At 38.6% G+C, this 11530-nt stretch overlaps 1 protein-coding gene across 1 annotated transcript; it reads right to left on the reverse strand.

Annotated features, from left to right (window-relative positions):
* Window positions 1–3079: 3079 nt before the first annotated feature.
* Window positions 3080–11293, reverse strand: LOC116451205 (homeobox protein CDX-4-like). The gene is made up of 3 exons (XM_032124396.1): window positions 10609–11293; window positions 5499–5644; window positions 3080–3555 (listed from the first exon to the last, which is right to left on the reverse strand). Exons 1-3 carry the CDS (start codon window positions 11036–11038, stop codon window positions 3349–3351), a joined length of 783 nt encoding a protein of 260 aa, XP_031980287.1. The 5' UTR covers window positions 11039–11293; the 3' UTR covers window positions 3080–3348.
* Window positions 11294–11530: the final 237 nt, after the last annotated feature.

Here is an 11530-nt window from a genome sequence, read left to right on the forward strand (position 1 = left end):
AATGTGAGGACTTTGTGGTGCCTCCACCCCAGCGCATGTCCTGATCTTGTGTTCCCATGCTGGCAGAGCATGACCATGGATGGGCTCCTGCCAGGCTGTCCTGGAGTCCTTAATGGGCCTTTAAATGCACCAGCATGAAGTGCTCAATTTGTGTTTTGATTTGGGATGATGTCTGGCTCATGGCATAGCTACAGTCTGATAAAGTGTCCAAGGCCTGCGAGAGGCAGGGTAAGGATTTTCTTTTAGCTGCTTGCCATTTTCCCCTCTCTCTGGCTTCCCAGCCTCCTCACCTGATATTCTGACTGCAGTTAATCACCCTCTGATAGAATTTACTAAAAAATACCCTGATTAGTCTAGAAGAGTTTAATATTTTTTTCCTTAGATTATTTTGAGAAACAGCTGTGCCACTGCACTTAGGCTGAAAGGGACGTTATGATCCATATTGGGGATAATTATGCACAGCAACAATAAGGGGAATAACGTCTTACTTAACTGTAGTCAGAGAAGATAATCTGATACACTCTGTGTAGGCTTAGAGATAATTTTCTAGTGGATGAAAGAGACTGTCCCCTAAATATTTATTAACATATGCTTTGGATACATTTAAAATACATCTATGGATAAAATTCGGGATAAAGATCATGAAAAAGGAAAACAATTTTTATTGACAGGACTGGTATTAAACATGCCAGAGGAGGTGCTTTGTATCCCATTCCAACTCTAAAAACATCTAAAATAGGCTCGTTTAGAATGATTCCTTTATCAACTGTGGTTGTTCTGAGTGCAGTCAGTGGCTCCTCTGCCCCGTTTGTCAGAGCAGGGTAGTGTTTCCTGACTGCCTGGAGCTTGGTTAGAATCTGCAAGATGATGATTTCGAATATGTTGAATGTGGACCTGGTAAATAACTCTGTGTTTCATTTCAATTTTGTCATAAATAAGAAGGGAAGAGAAATCGGAAGCAGTGCATTTCTAATACGCAAACGTACTCAATGGTGTGTTGTATGTTATAGCTGTACTAGCCATCTTCCTTTTGATATGAAAACTGATCAGAGAAAAAAAAATCTGAAAACTAGAAGTTTCCTCCCTCTCCATTTCTGTGCCACTGCTAAGCCTCACAAAAGCCCTCTCCTGGTTTCCATAGAAATGGCCCTTCTGCTGCTTTGAGGTAAAGGTCCTCTTCCCTTTTTTCTTGTCTATCTGAAGTCTGAGTTTCCTGAGAGATTATTTTGTCTTCTACATCCTTCATGTATGGAATGCCAGTCCAGGTGGAGGGGCTGATGGAACTGGGGAAACTTCCTCTCCCAAGGAAAAAATCTGGATTTATTTGACTGAAGAGCAGAGAAAAAAGGCATGTGTGTGTCACATGTACACTTCTGTGAATCTGAACAGAGCCAGGGCTGTGTGTGCATGTTCCACAACGTGCTCTGTCTCCTAAAATGTCCATGTGGTCCCAGTGGAACATCAGTGAGCGGACTTAGGAGATCCTGAGTTAAAGCCATGCAGATGTCGTCTCAATTTCTCATCGGGCTGAGTTTTATAACTATTAATATACACAAGATTTTCTGTTTACAGTTTGTTTGCATTAGAATACACCCATTTCTTTGAACCATATGATAGGACATGACTAGCAAATATATTGGGGAACCACCCACAAAATGTTTACAGTGAGTAAGTTCTTAATATGTGTTACAGGATATCTTCCTAGTTTAGTTTGAGACATTTATGTCTACAAACATAATTCAGAATTAAGTTCTGATGAGTGTTATTCATGTAACTCCCAACAGAATTGCTTTCATGGAGTTACTCTAACAGAGTTATTTTAAAATAAATGGGGAATAATGAGGCATATCCTCAAATTTGTTATCTAGTGTTTTGAATCCAGATGATGAGAGCTTTGACAAGTTCTGTCCGTGTTGTTCAGTGCATTATCAATGCTCATTGACACAAAGAAAAGCCAAATTTATTCTGCTGCTTCTGAGAGCAAGAGTTTGAGGTTGCTGAAATAAGTGATGCAGGATTTTCAGAATGCTCTTTTCTCTTTGTGTTCTGCTTTTATCCCATTTTATTACCTTTGCTCCCCTTGACATTTTCAGGAATATTAAATTTTCCCAATAGAGCTGTTCGCTTGTATGCTATCAAAAAGATCATATTAAGAAATTCCAAAGAATAGTACTACTGAAGGGCTTGGGGATTTTTTTAGTGCTTTGGGTTTTCTTTCTACTTTTTCCAGACTCATCACTTGTCTTTCAGATACCATTGCTACCTTCTCACCTGCCAACATGGAGCAGTAATTAAAGCAAACCCCACTGTGATCATGTCCTTAATTTGAGCTCTTTCAGGAGTGCACATGACATGAACATTCCTTTTGTGACTGTGTTTTGGGGCTGCTCAGCTGCAGGTAACTGCTTCAAAATACCCTCTCAGCTACTTCGGGATAGTTGCTGCCTTCAGCCCCAAATAATTGTCAGGTATAAAATCAGTGGCACCAGACTGCTCCTGTTTCACTTCAAATGCTTAAAGACATCAAGCAAATGCTTTATTTGCTTTTTGGTGGTTTGCTTGTAGTAAGTGTTCTGTTTCCATTCCATTTGTGTTCATATTTTTGAGCAATAATATGTGCAGTCGTAGAAGATCGAGGTAATACTTATCTTCCAAATTATCTGGCATTTACTAATGTGCATGAGAAATTTCTGTGTTTCTTACACTGGAACAAATCTTGGCAGGTTTGGTATATTCTGTACCTGTAACTATTGCTCGAATACAATTCCATGGGGCAGAGTTACTTGTGTTATTTAACTAATGCAATATGTTTGTATAGCAACATTATTATGTTCCTTGAGCATTTAAAAGTGTTTTAAACCGTTTTGCTGTTTTCAAAAAGTCGCATTCTTTTCAGTCCATTTAAGTGTAAATATTTATTAACATCTACGGTTTACTCTAATTATATAAATGGTACAAACCACACACACCCAGCTTCTTATATTTTCTGCAAAAGGACTGTATTTTATAATCTGTTCTCTTAGTTTCCTGGGTATATGTATGATCAGACTAGAACTACATGTACTGAATCTTCATCGGTATCATTCTTTGTGTCAGTGTCTGAAGCAAATTACCTGCTATCAAAGATATTGAGAGATGAATCTTAGCAGCACAAGGTCCCTGAGATTTTTGCAATAATTAAAATATTTTGGTAATAGGCTCAAATTTTCTGCTTAGAAATCAGCACTCTGAAGGCAGTTAAATGAAAATGGTCCCTTGCAAAGTTGAGTTTCCAAGGTGGGGGATGGCAGTGGTGGAGAAATCCATTCTTGCTTTTTCTTTTTTCCTGTTTTGTTTTTTTCCCTCTGTTCATTCTGAAACTATGACTTGATGAATGTCATTAGGCTGTAATCCATTTATTCCATGTGGTGGTGGGAACAGAGAATTTGACAGTTCATTTGGACTGAGTGAACCAGAGTCGCTCTGAGCTGAGCCCCCGCTGCCATCAAACTGCGAGATTTTCTTCTTGATCATTTTTCTTTCTTTTGCTCGGCGATTCTGGAACCAGATTTTCACCTGGGGTGTTATAAATGATACCTGATTAATTCAAAGTGCTAGTCAACTTTTTACCATAATTACAGCAATGGAAATGTAGGTAAGTTCAAAAACACTATTTAAGAACCCGAAAACCCAAAGCAAGCAAACAAAAAGCCATGAGGAAAAAACCCCAATGCTAAAACCCAATGAAAAAACCCCCCACAAACCAAAATACTGAATTTGTGCAGTGAAAAGTTTTTGTATTTTTCTGTATTAATTTTTGGCATAATAATCAATGGAAAATTGATTATTTCTTTCTTGATTTCTCTTTCTCCTGGGCAGTGTAAAGTGAACTTGCTGTGTTATATTTAGGAATACAGAAATCAATGAACTCATTGAGACTCGGAGGGTGCAGAGTTCATTATCTCAGCTTTGCCAGTGGCGTGTGTCATATTTTAGGAAGATGCAATTATGGATGAATTTTGAAGATTTCTTTATTATCTATGTTACAGATTAATTCAAAGCCAAGTAGTGAGGGTTCTTTTATTTCATTTATGTTGTGATTGATTTTTGTGTGTGCATAAATTCTTAGGCATTTTTAAAGTTTTGATTGTTTTTATTACTGGAATATATATTTATACCTGTATTGTACAGATACATATGTACTGTTATGTGTATAAATAGATATATCAGCATTACTTAAAGACAGCGAATTTCCCAAGCTCATTGTGCAGGTGAAAGACTCTTATCTGTTTAAAATCTACTTTTAAGTATCTCTATTTTATTCCTTATGTGAAAATGTGAATGAGTAGGAGCTTCTGTTTGTGTTTTCCTTCTTGGTAATTGTGTTCTTACTTTACTGTAGTTGTTACAGCCTTTAAGGTGTGTTGAGTACAATATGATATAGAAAGTTGTACCCTTGCTTTGTATTAAAAATCTCAGTGTTTTATATTTCTTCTTATTACCGTACTGGTACTGGCATGAAGAAGCATTTAGCTTTGTCTGTCCTGTGGAAATGCAGATAAATTATGTATTTTGTCTACATTATACTTGAAGGAACTTTACCAGTTAAAAATGGGGTGGCATTGGGAGCAGCAGCTCTGTAAAAGGAAACTGCTGATTTTCTGCAGGATCGCTGGTGACTCCAGGCATGTCTGTGTTCTAAATCAGCCAGCTTGCATAACATTAAGGTGGAAGTTTCAAATCTTTCATAATTGCAGTTCTCTGAAAATTTTCCAGTGCAGCTCTATCCTACTGTGTGACAAACTTTAGTCCATCCGTGAACACAGCTAATGTAACTGTGCTCTGCTCAGGAGACTGGCTTTATCTAGGACAGAGATTAAATATGTACTAGATATGAGTGAAGGCAGAGCTGCTTTCCAAGGAAGCAATGATCCAAGTATGCACTTGAACGTTCCCTGGATGGATAGTCTTGGCTACACATACATATGGCAAAAAGAGATCCTGACTTGAAAATCCAAGGCTGTAAAACCCTCCTGAATATGCTGAAATCTGACTGAGGAAGAATGTGGCCTGTGGCAATATGTTTGTAATAAAGAACCCCATAGCTATCTCATTGGATTGACCTTGAGTTTTAACTTTCCTGTCTTCCAGCTGAAATATATCAAATACCTTGGATTTTTTTGCTGGCCATTATTTGGTGTGATTTCAAGAAGAAATAAAATTGTGAATGTCACAGCTATTGGGAACATAGCTAAGATCCTATTAAGCTGGACTGTTTAAATTCCAAGCTAGTAAGCTAGAATGTAAGAATAACTACTTTTTAAAGTATGAGTTAATTTCTAAGGTTGAGTTCCCTATAATTGGAAGGTTCTGTCAAATGAGCCTGTTGATAACTGTGGGTTTGTGTAGTGGATTCTCTGTGTGTCAGGTGCAGAGGTGCAGGAGGTGGCTGCTGCTGTGTCTCCTGGCAGTGGCAGTGTCTGGGCACTGTGGGCACATCTCAGGGCTGCTCTCTGTACCTGTCTTTCGGAGAGTCCCAGGTTTGCTGCGAGTTCTGACTTCCTCCTGATTGTAATGTATCTGTTGCAGTGAAATTCCTTCTCTAATTCCAGTCTCTGGTGATCTGTGTAAACAACTCGGTACTTTTCTTTTGTTCTTGTTTTACCTGGTTAGGAAAGAAGTATTATTCATATGTTGAGTTGGATTTTCCATAGCAGCTTGCAAACATCTCAGGCATTTCACAGACATTAATTAAACTACAGAATACTTGTATGGGATTGTTTGCTGTGGTACAGAGGAGGAATATGAGGTGCAGGGCGAAGTGAGAGAGTATTGGTTACCATAACTGTCTTTCCCTCTTTTTTTCCCTCTCTCTGTAAACATACATTTAAATGTGAAGCTCTTAAGTGATAAACACCCCAATGCATCTTAAATAATTCATAGCAGTACATAACTGGTGCTGGCTATATTAATCTCAAAGGGGTTTCATTTTAGTGCTCACTGAAGTGACTTCTGTGTCTATGAGAGCATAAATACCCAGGATTTCAAGACTGAGCTTCAGTCACAATTCGTTCAGTTGTACCGTGGCCTAATTCTTTATCTGAGTTTTTAAAGATTGTTTCTCTAGCACAAAGATATGTCCAACTAGAAATGCTTTTCCTTTCTTGTGTGGCCATAGGATAAACTTAGAAGTTCAATAATAACTTTATTTACTTTTTCAAAAAGGTCCAGTCTTGCAAGGTGCTGAGTGCCTGTAGGATATTCCTGAGGGTACTCTGTGCTGGGCTTCCCTTTAGAGTTGGAGGCACTTGACAATTTGTAAGATGAGGCAATAAAATCTTGTAAAAGGATTTCAGGATCATCCTCTCTCTAATGTATAAAAGAAATATTCTTAGATATATTGGATAAATACTGTTAAGAGAAGCATTACCACATGTTTAGAATGTATCTCTCATTTCATATAATTTTTAAACAATTCTTCATGTAGTAATAATCCAGGGAGATCAGTTTTCAACTTATTTGTTCTCCTTTGCACTTTCAACAGCCAACTAGATAGTTTTTCTTTTTTCTTCTGATCTTCCCAGTTTTTTTTGATGTGAGTTTTCTGGGACAAACTGTAGGACAAAGACTCCTTTAAAGTGGTTCCCTAAAATCCATTGAGGTGTTAAGATGAAGCACACGCCACACAAAGGAGCGACAAGGAGATCTTATCAAGAACCCCTTTCACATTCAGAAACACAAGCCAATTGGTTTGGAATTTACAAGCCCTAAACAAATGTCAGACGCTTTCATCTTAGCAGAGGAAAAAGAGACAGAAATAGATGAAGGAGTATTTTTTCCTCAGTTCTCTCTAATTTTGGACCGACACCGAGGACAGACTGGGATATTTTTATCTGAAGGTAGACATAGCTGAAATACGCATAATTAGGGATATTTTCCCAAGTCCTATGCCACTTCAACTTCCAGCATAGAAGATTTTCCTGCCTAAATTTGCAGGACTAAATCATCCAACTAAGTTTACTTTTTTCATGGTACAAATCGTTGGCTTTGAAATATTTGCCTTCAGTGGTAGTTCTAATGCTAACAATAGTATAGATATTCAGGTTCCTCGTAAACTGAGGGCTTAGAGGAAATCTTTGAAAACAAGTTAAAATTCAACGAGGTTATTCCGGCCTCACTATAATCAGCAAATATAACCATGATTTGAGGGGGTGGAGAAAAGGAGTAGTTTTCTCCATTCCACTTGGTCATAAAATTCACAGAGCATTTCTTCTGAAGACAATAAAGCTGGGAGAAGGCCTCTTTATTTGCTGTGAAAATCATCACCCTTTCCGGCAATATAACTCCTGAAGAAAAGAGGGAGAAGGAAGAGACAAGACTGCATATCAAAGCAAAGTGAAGTGTTAAAAGGGTCTGTTGCCTCAATATGACAGATAGGCCTCAAAACCTCAGACAATGTAGGCCAGTGGAAAATAGATGTCACAACTAATTTACAAAGAAAAATAAATTAGCATTAGAGCAGGGGCCTGGCCTTTTTTCCTGCTTTTCTGTTTTGCTTTCTGGTTGTGTTTCTGCTGTGCTGTAATCTGAATTACTTGTACGTCCCTGCTTGTTTAAACAAAGACAGAAAATGTGTTGGCTATAGTTTTAAAAAAAATCCTGGGGCTGAACCTGTAACATACGAAAATCATGTTGTCCTTTTGTTTAGTCCTGTTAAAGTCCCTTCCATTTCTGAGAAGGGTCACTCCTGGATGAAGTTTCATATGCAGTTTTAAAACCTTTTTCTAGGCCCTTTAGATACCTTTTCAGTAAGTTTTATGCTTTGAAGGTTTTCTTGCTCTCAGAAAATACACATCTTACCTTGTTGATTACACAGGGTTTAGAAGTTAATTTGAAGTTCTACTCCAGCATAACTGAAGTTGATGGCAGATTTTATAATAGATTTTTAGTCAAACCAGGATCAGACTGTCAGGAATTCTTTGGATGTTCTTTTCCTCACTTGCATGGCCTGACTAGGAAGGTCTCTACCAAGCCCACTTTCCATGTTTGGTTTTTTTAAAATTTCTTACAGCCTTATATATTTGAAATGTCTTTGTGTTTGAAGTAAAAAAGGGTTTTGTTCTGAATATACAGTTACACTCTTTTAGTCAGAGGACGTATCATTTCAAATCACATTTTATCTGTTTAAAGAACAGAGTACTTGTGTCTTTGTGATGTTGTTTCATCCTGAAGATTGACTTGATCAGGTAAATTTTCATTTCACTTTACCTGCAGTTGAATTTTTTTCCTTGTATCAAATGCTAAATAAGGATATTGAATCAGAATGTAGTGTATTTAATAGAGTCTACACAGAGAGGAAGCAATTCCCACTGACATCTCACTCAAAATAATTCCTGCTGTCTTTAGGACAGTGTTTCAGGAGGATCCCTCCTTTCATTAGATGTGTTGTGATTTCTGTTACTCCCTTCTGCTCACGTACATTGGTGTGTGTACACACCACTGGTGAAGTTAAGGACATATACATGTTTATGCACAGAAATATATTTGTAGAGTTTAGGGCTGTAATTCTGGGATTTTAAGGCAATGAACTTTATTAAGCAGTGGTAACATTGAAGGAGAGGAACCAGTAGCTACTTTGATAACACAAATAATATTATGGCAATAAGGAAAAACAGCAAACAACAGTGTGTTTCAAAGAGGGTTATAATGGCATCAAGTCAGTTTTCTTCTAGAGAAAACATTGATAAGGTGGTACAGAGCAGTCACATGCTTAATTTTAGCCTTGTAATTTATTTGAATTTCCTTCCATTTACCACAATTTTTTCTGTGATAGGATTAAAATTTTACGTTTTTTTTTAAAAACACCAATGAAAGGCCAAATCTTTTTGGTACTTTTCTTGTTTTGCACGATTACCACATTTGTGCTTTACTCTCACCATCTCTCTTTTTAAGGTGGGTTGATGCCTTGAGCTCACTTCTGTGAAGTCCTGAGCTGTTTTTAACACTTCAAAGGATTGGGTTCTAGGAATGCACAGCCTCAGGACATGCAGCTATTGATGGGCTCTGTTCCACCTGTCCCAAATGGTTCATAAAGTACTTCAGAATGTGTGTAAATTCTGTGTAAGCACTTTTCAGACTAGAGATGAATTTAGGCCCAAAATTGTGTCTCTGAATTGCAAATATATTTTATAAATTTGGACAAGGGTGTGAGAAACATCTCAGGGTCTTCCAAGACTGTTGAATAAGTGTGAAGCAAGGATTTAGATTTTTAAGTCTGCGATATTCTTTAATAATGTTATTCTTTAAGAATGCTATACATGTAAAATTCAGTGCCTACATGACACAGACAGGGCTGCCTCATTGACATTCAGTAGTCTCAGCTGAATTTGATCTACACTCAAGTCTTGCATCACTTCTACACCTGGCAGTCTCCAAGGATGTTAATGAAGTTACTGGGATTTACATGAGTATACAGAAGGGGGGAAAGCAGACTGAATCTGCCTGGCTTTGAAGGCCTTTGTGGAGGCTCCAAGTGGAAGGACAGCATTGTGATATCCTAATGTTCACCAGGCATTTTATATTTAGTAACAGAGACAAAACAATGTGTGTCTGCTTTATAATTAAGAAACAATTACCAGGCTAATTTTGCTCCTGAGTAATAACCATTTGAAGGCGGATTCTCTCTGAAGCAGGCAGTGGTGATTTTCCCTGTCTTCTAAGATTGCTTCAATTGTAATTGCTCTGCTTTCTTTCGAGCATTTTCTTTGATGCTCCCTAACACACACTTACTACTTTTAACCTTAACAACAGATTTATCAAACCTTTCTACACCCCTAGTTTCCACCTTGGGAATATACATGGAAAGGTTCATCTGGCAGGCAGCTTGTGGCAAGAACAGGCACATCAGTGAGTGGCACTTGCAGGAAAGAGATTTTTAATTGTGTAATTGAGGAAGCTGAAAAATTCTGGCGTGTAAGAAAAGTAAAACTGATGTGAAATTAAATGAAGAAGAAGCTTAACCAAGGAATTATGTGATCTGCAAACAAAATAGTCTATGCTGATCGTTTGAGACAGATTGCTTCTCTGGGAATTTTTTCTGCTCACCTAATAAATCTGGGTAGAAAAATATGAGACACAGGAAAATTGCAGAAAATTGCATAATCACTGCAGTTAGATCAAAGTACATAGTTTTCTTTATAATTACTGAGAAGTCTGTAAGGTTTAAAAAGATCAACCTGATTATATATTGATATCTCCCCTGCAGCACAAAATAACGATGTAGTATTTCTGTCTGTAACTGTTAAATGTTGCTGCATTGCTCCATAACACTTTCATGATTATCATGTTTTTCACACAAAATGCTTTACAGAATGTTCCAACAGGGATTCCTGGAGCTGAGCTCCAGCCAGGTCAGCCACATCAGCCGTTCCACTACAGCAACCACATAAAGCCTTTATGGGAGAAAGTGAAACTAGCACAAATTTAGTTAAAACTGCATTAAACAGCAGTAGGTTAAATAAATGTCATAAATGACCCACCAACCTATGTGCTTCAAGTGAAGTTAATTATTTCTAAGCTCAGTGATAGCAGAAGATGCTTTCTGAGGTTGGAAGTTGAATTTGCACTCACCAGCAGTGTTGGTTTGCACCGTTTTCCTCATCCACTCATAAGAGCTGTGCCTTTGGCTGTTGGGAGAGATTTGCTGGGCATTAATTGTATCTACAGGAGGTAACCCCGCAGCGGCGGCGGGATGCAGGGAGCTGTAATCAGCAGAGCTGTAGGAGCCCTGGCCAGGGGACGAGCCATTGATGTGGGCAGCAGCCACGGCGCTGGAAGGGCCTGGGCCGTAGGCGCTCCAGTCCTCCCGCTGGGGGCCGTAGTGGGAGCCCCAGGCTGCCGCCGGCTGCCCGTGGGTGTCCAGGGCTGGCACAGGGTGGTATCCCATGTAGTCGGAGTAGGCTGGAGCAGACACGAAGTTTTGCACGGGCAGGTTGTTGTTGGCCCTGGCAGATCCTGGGTACATGCTGGGCTCCTTATCCAAGAGCGAGCTCACGTACATGGCTGTCCCAGACTGTAAACACAGCGTCACAACATCTTGTTCCTCACTGTCTTCTTTTACTGCTCAAAAATATTTGTGTTTGGTTTTCTCTAATAATGCCACTCTGCTTGGAATCTTCTACTTCATCCTCTTTTATTATCAACTGTGTTACCAGGTGCTGGTGGTAATGGTTTACCAAGATCTTGTCTGACGTCAGCCCAACTGCCTGCCTCATAATTACATTTACATTCAAATGAAGGGCTGACCAACCCCACCTTGCTGCTGGTTCTGGTGCTTTCTCTTTTAGAGAACTTTTATCTATCCTACTATCCTGCCCTGATATTCAACAGCAATCCCAGTCCTGTAAGATGATGCAACAGTTGCTCGGATTTGTAACTTTAATAGTTAAGTAAATAGACCTTTTAGAAAGAAATTATAGTGGTATCTATAATAGCAATGTTTAACATTCAAAGGATTAGTGTCCTTTATTTTGTCATGTATTATCAATCAACA

Source organism: Corvus moneduloides, chromosome 14 (assembly GCF_009650955.1).
Source record: "Corvus moneduloides isolate bCorMon1 chromosome 14, bCorMon1.pri, whole genome shotgun sequence".
Classification (NCBI taxonomy): domain Eukaryota; kingdom Metazoa; phylum Chordata; class Aves; order Passeriformes; family Corvidae; genus Corvus; species Corvus moneduloides.

What these genes read in the sequence shown, in the direction of transcription:
- LOC116451205 (XM_032124396.1), bottom strand. Translation starts at nt 11,038, where the DNA reads ATGTACGTGAGCTCGCTCTTGGATAAGGAGCCCAGCATGTACCCAGGA. An exon ending in GGTGCAAACCAACACTGCTG is followed by an intron (nt 5,645 to 10,608) that starts GTGAGTGCAAAT and finishes TTTCCTAACCAG; the next exon opens with GTAAAACAAGAACAAAAGAA. An exon ending in TGGGACTCTCCGAAAGACAG is followed by an intron (nt 3,556 to 5,498) that starts GTACAGAGAGCA and finishes ATAACACCCCAG; the next exon opens with GTGAAAATCTGGTTCCAGAA.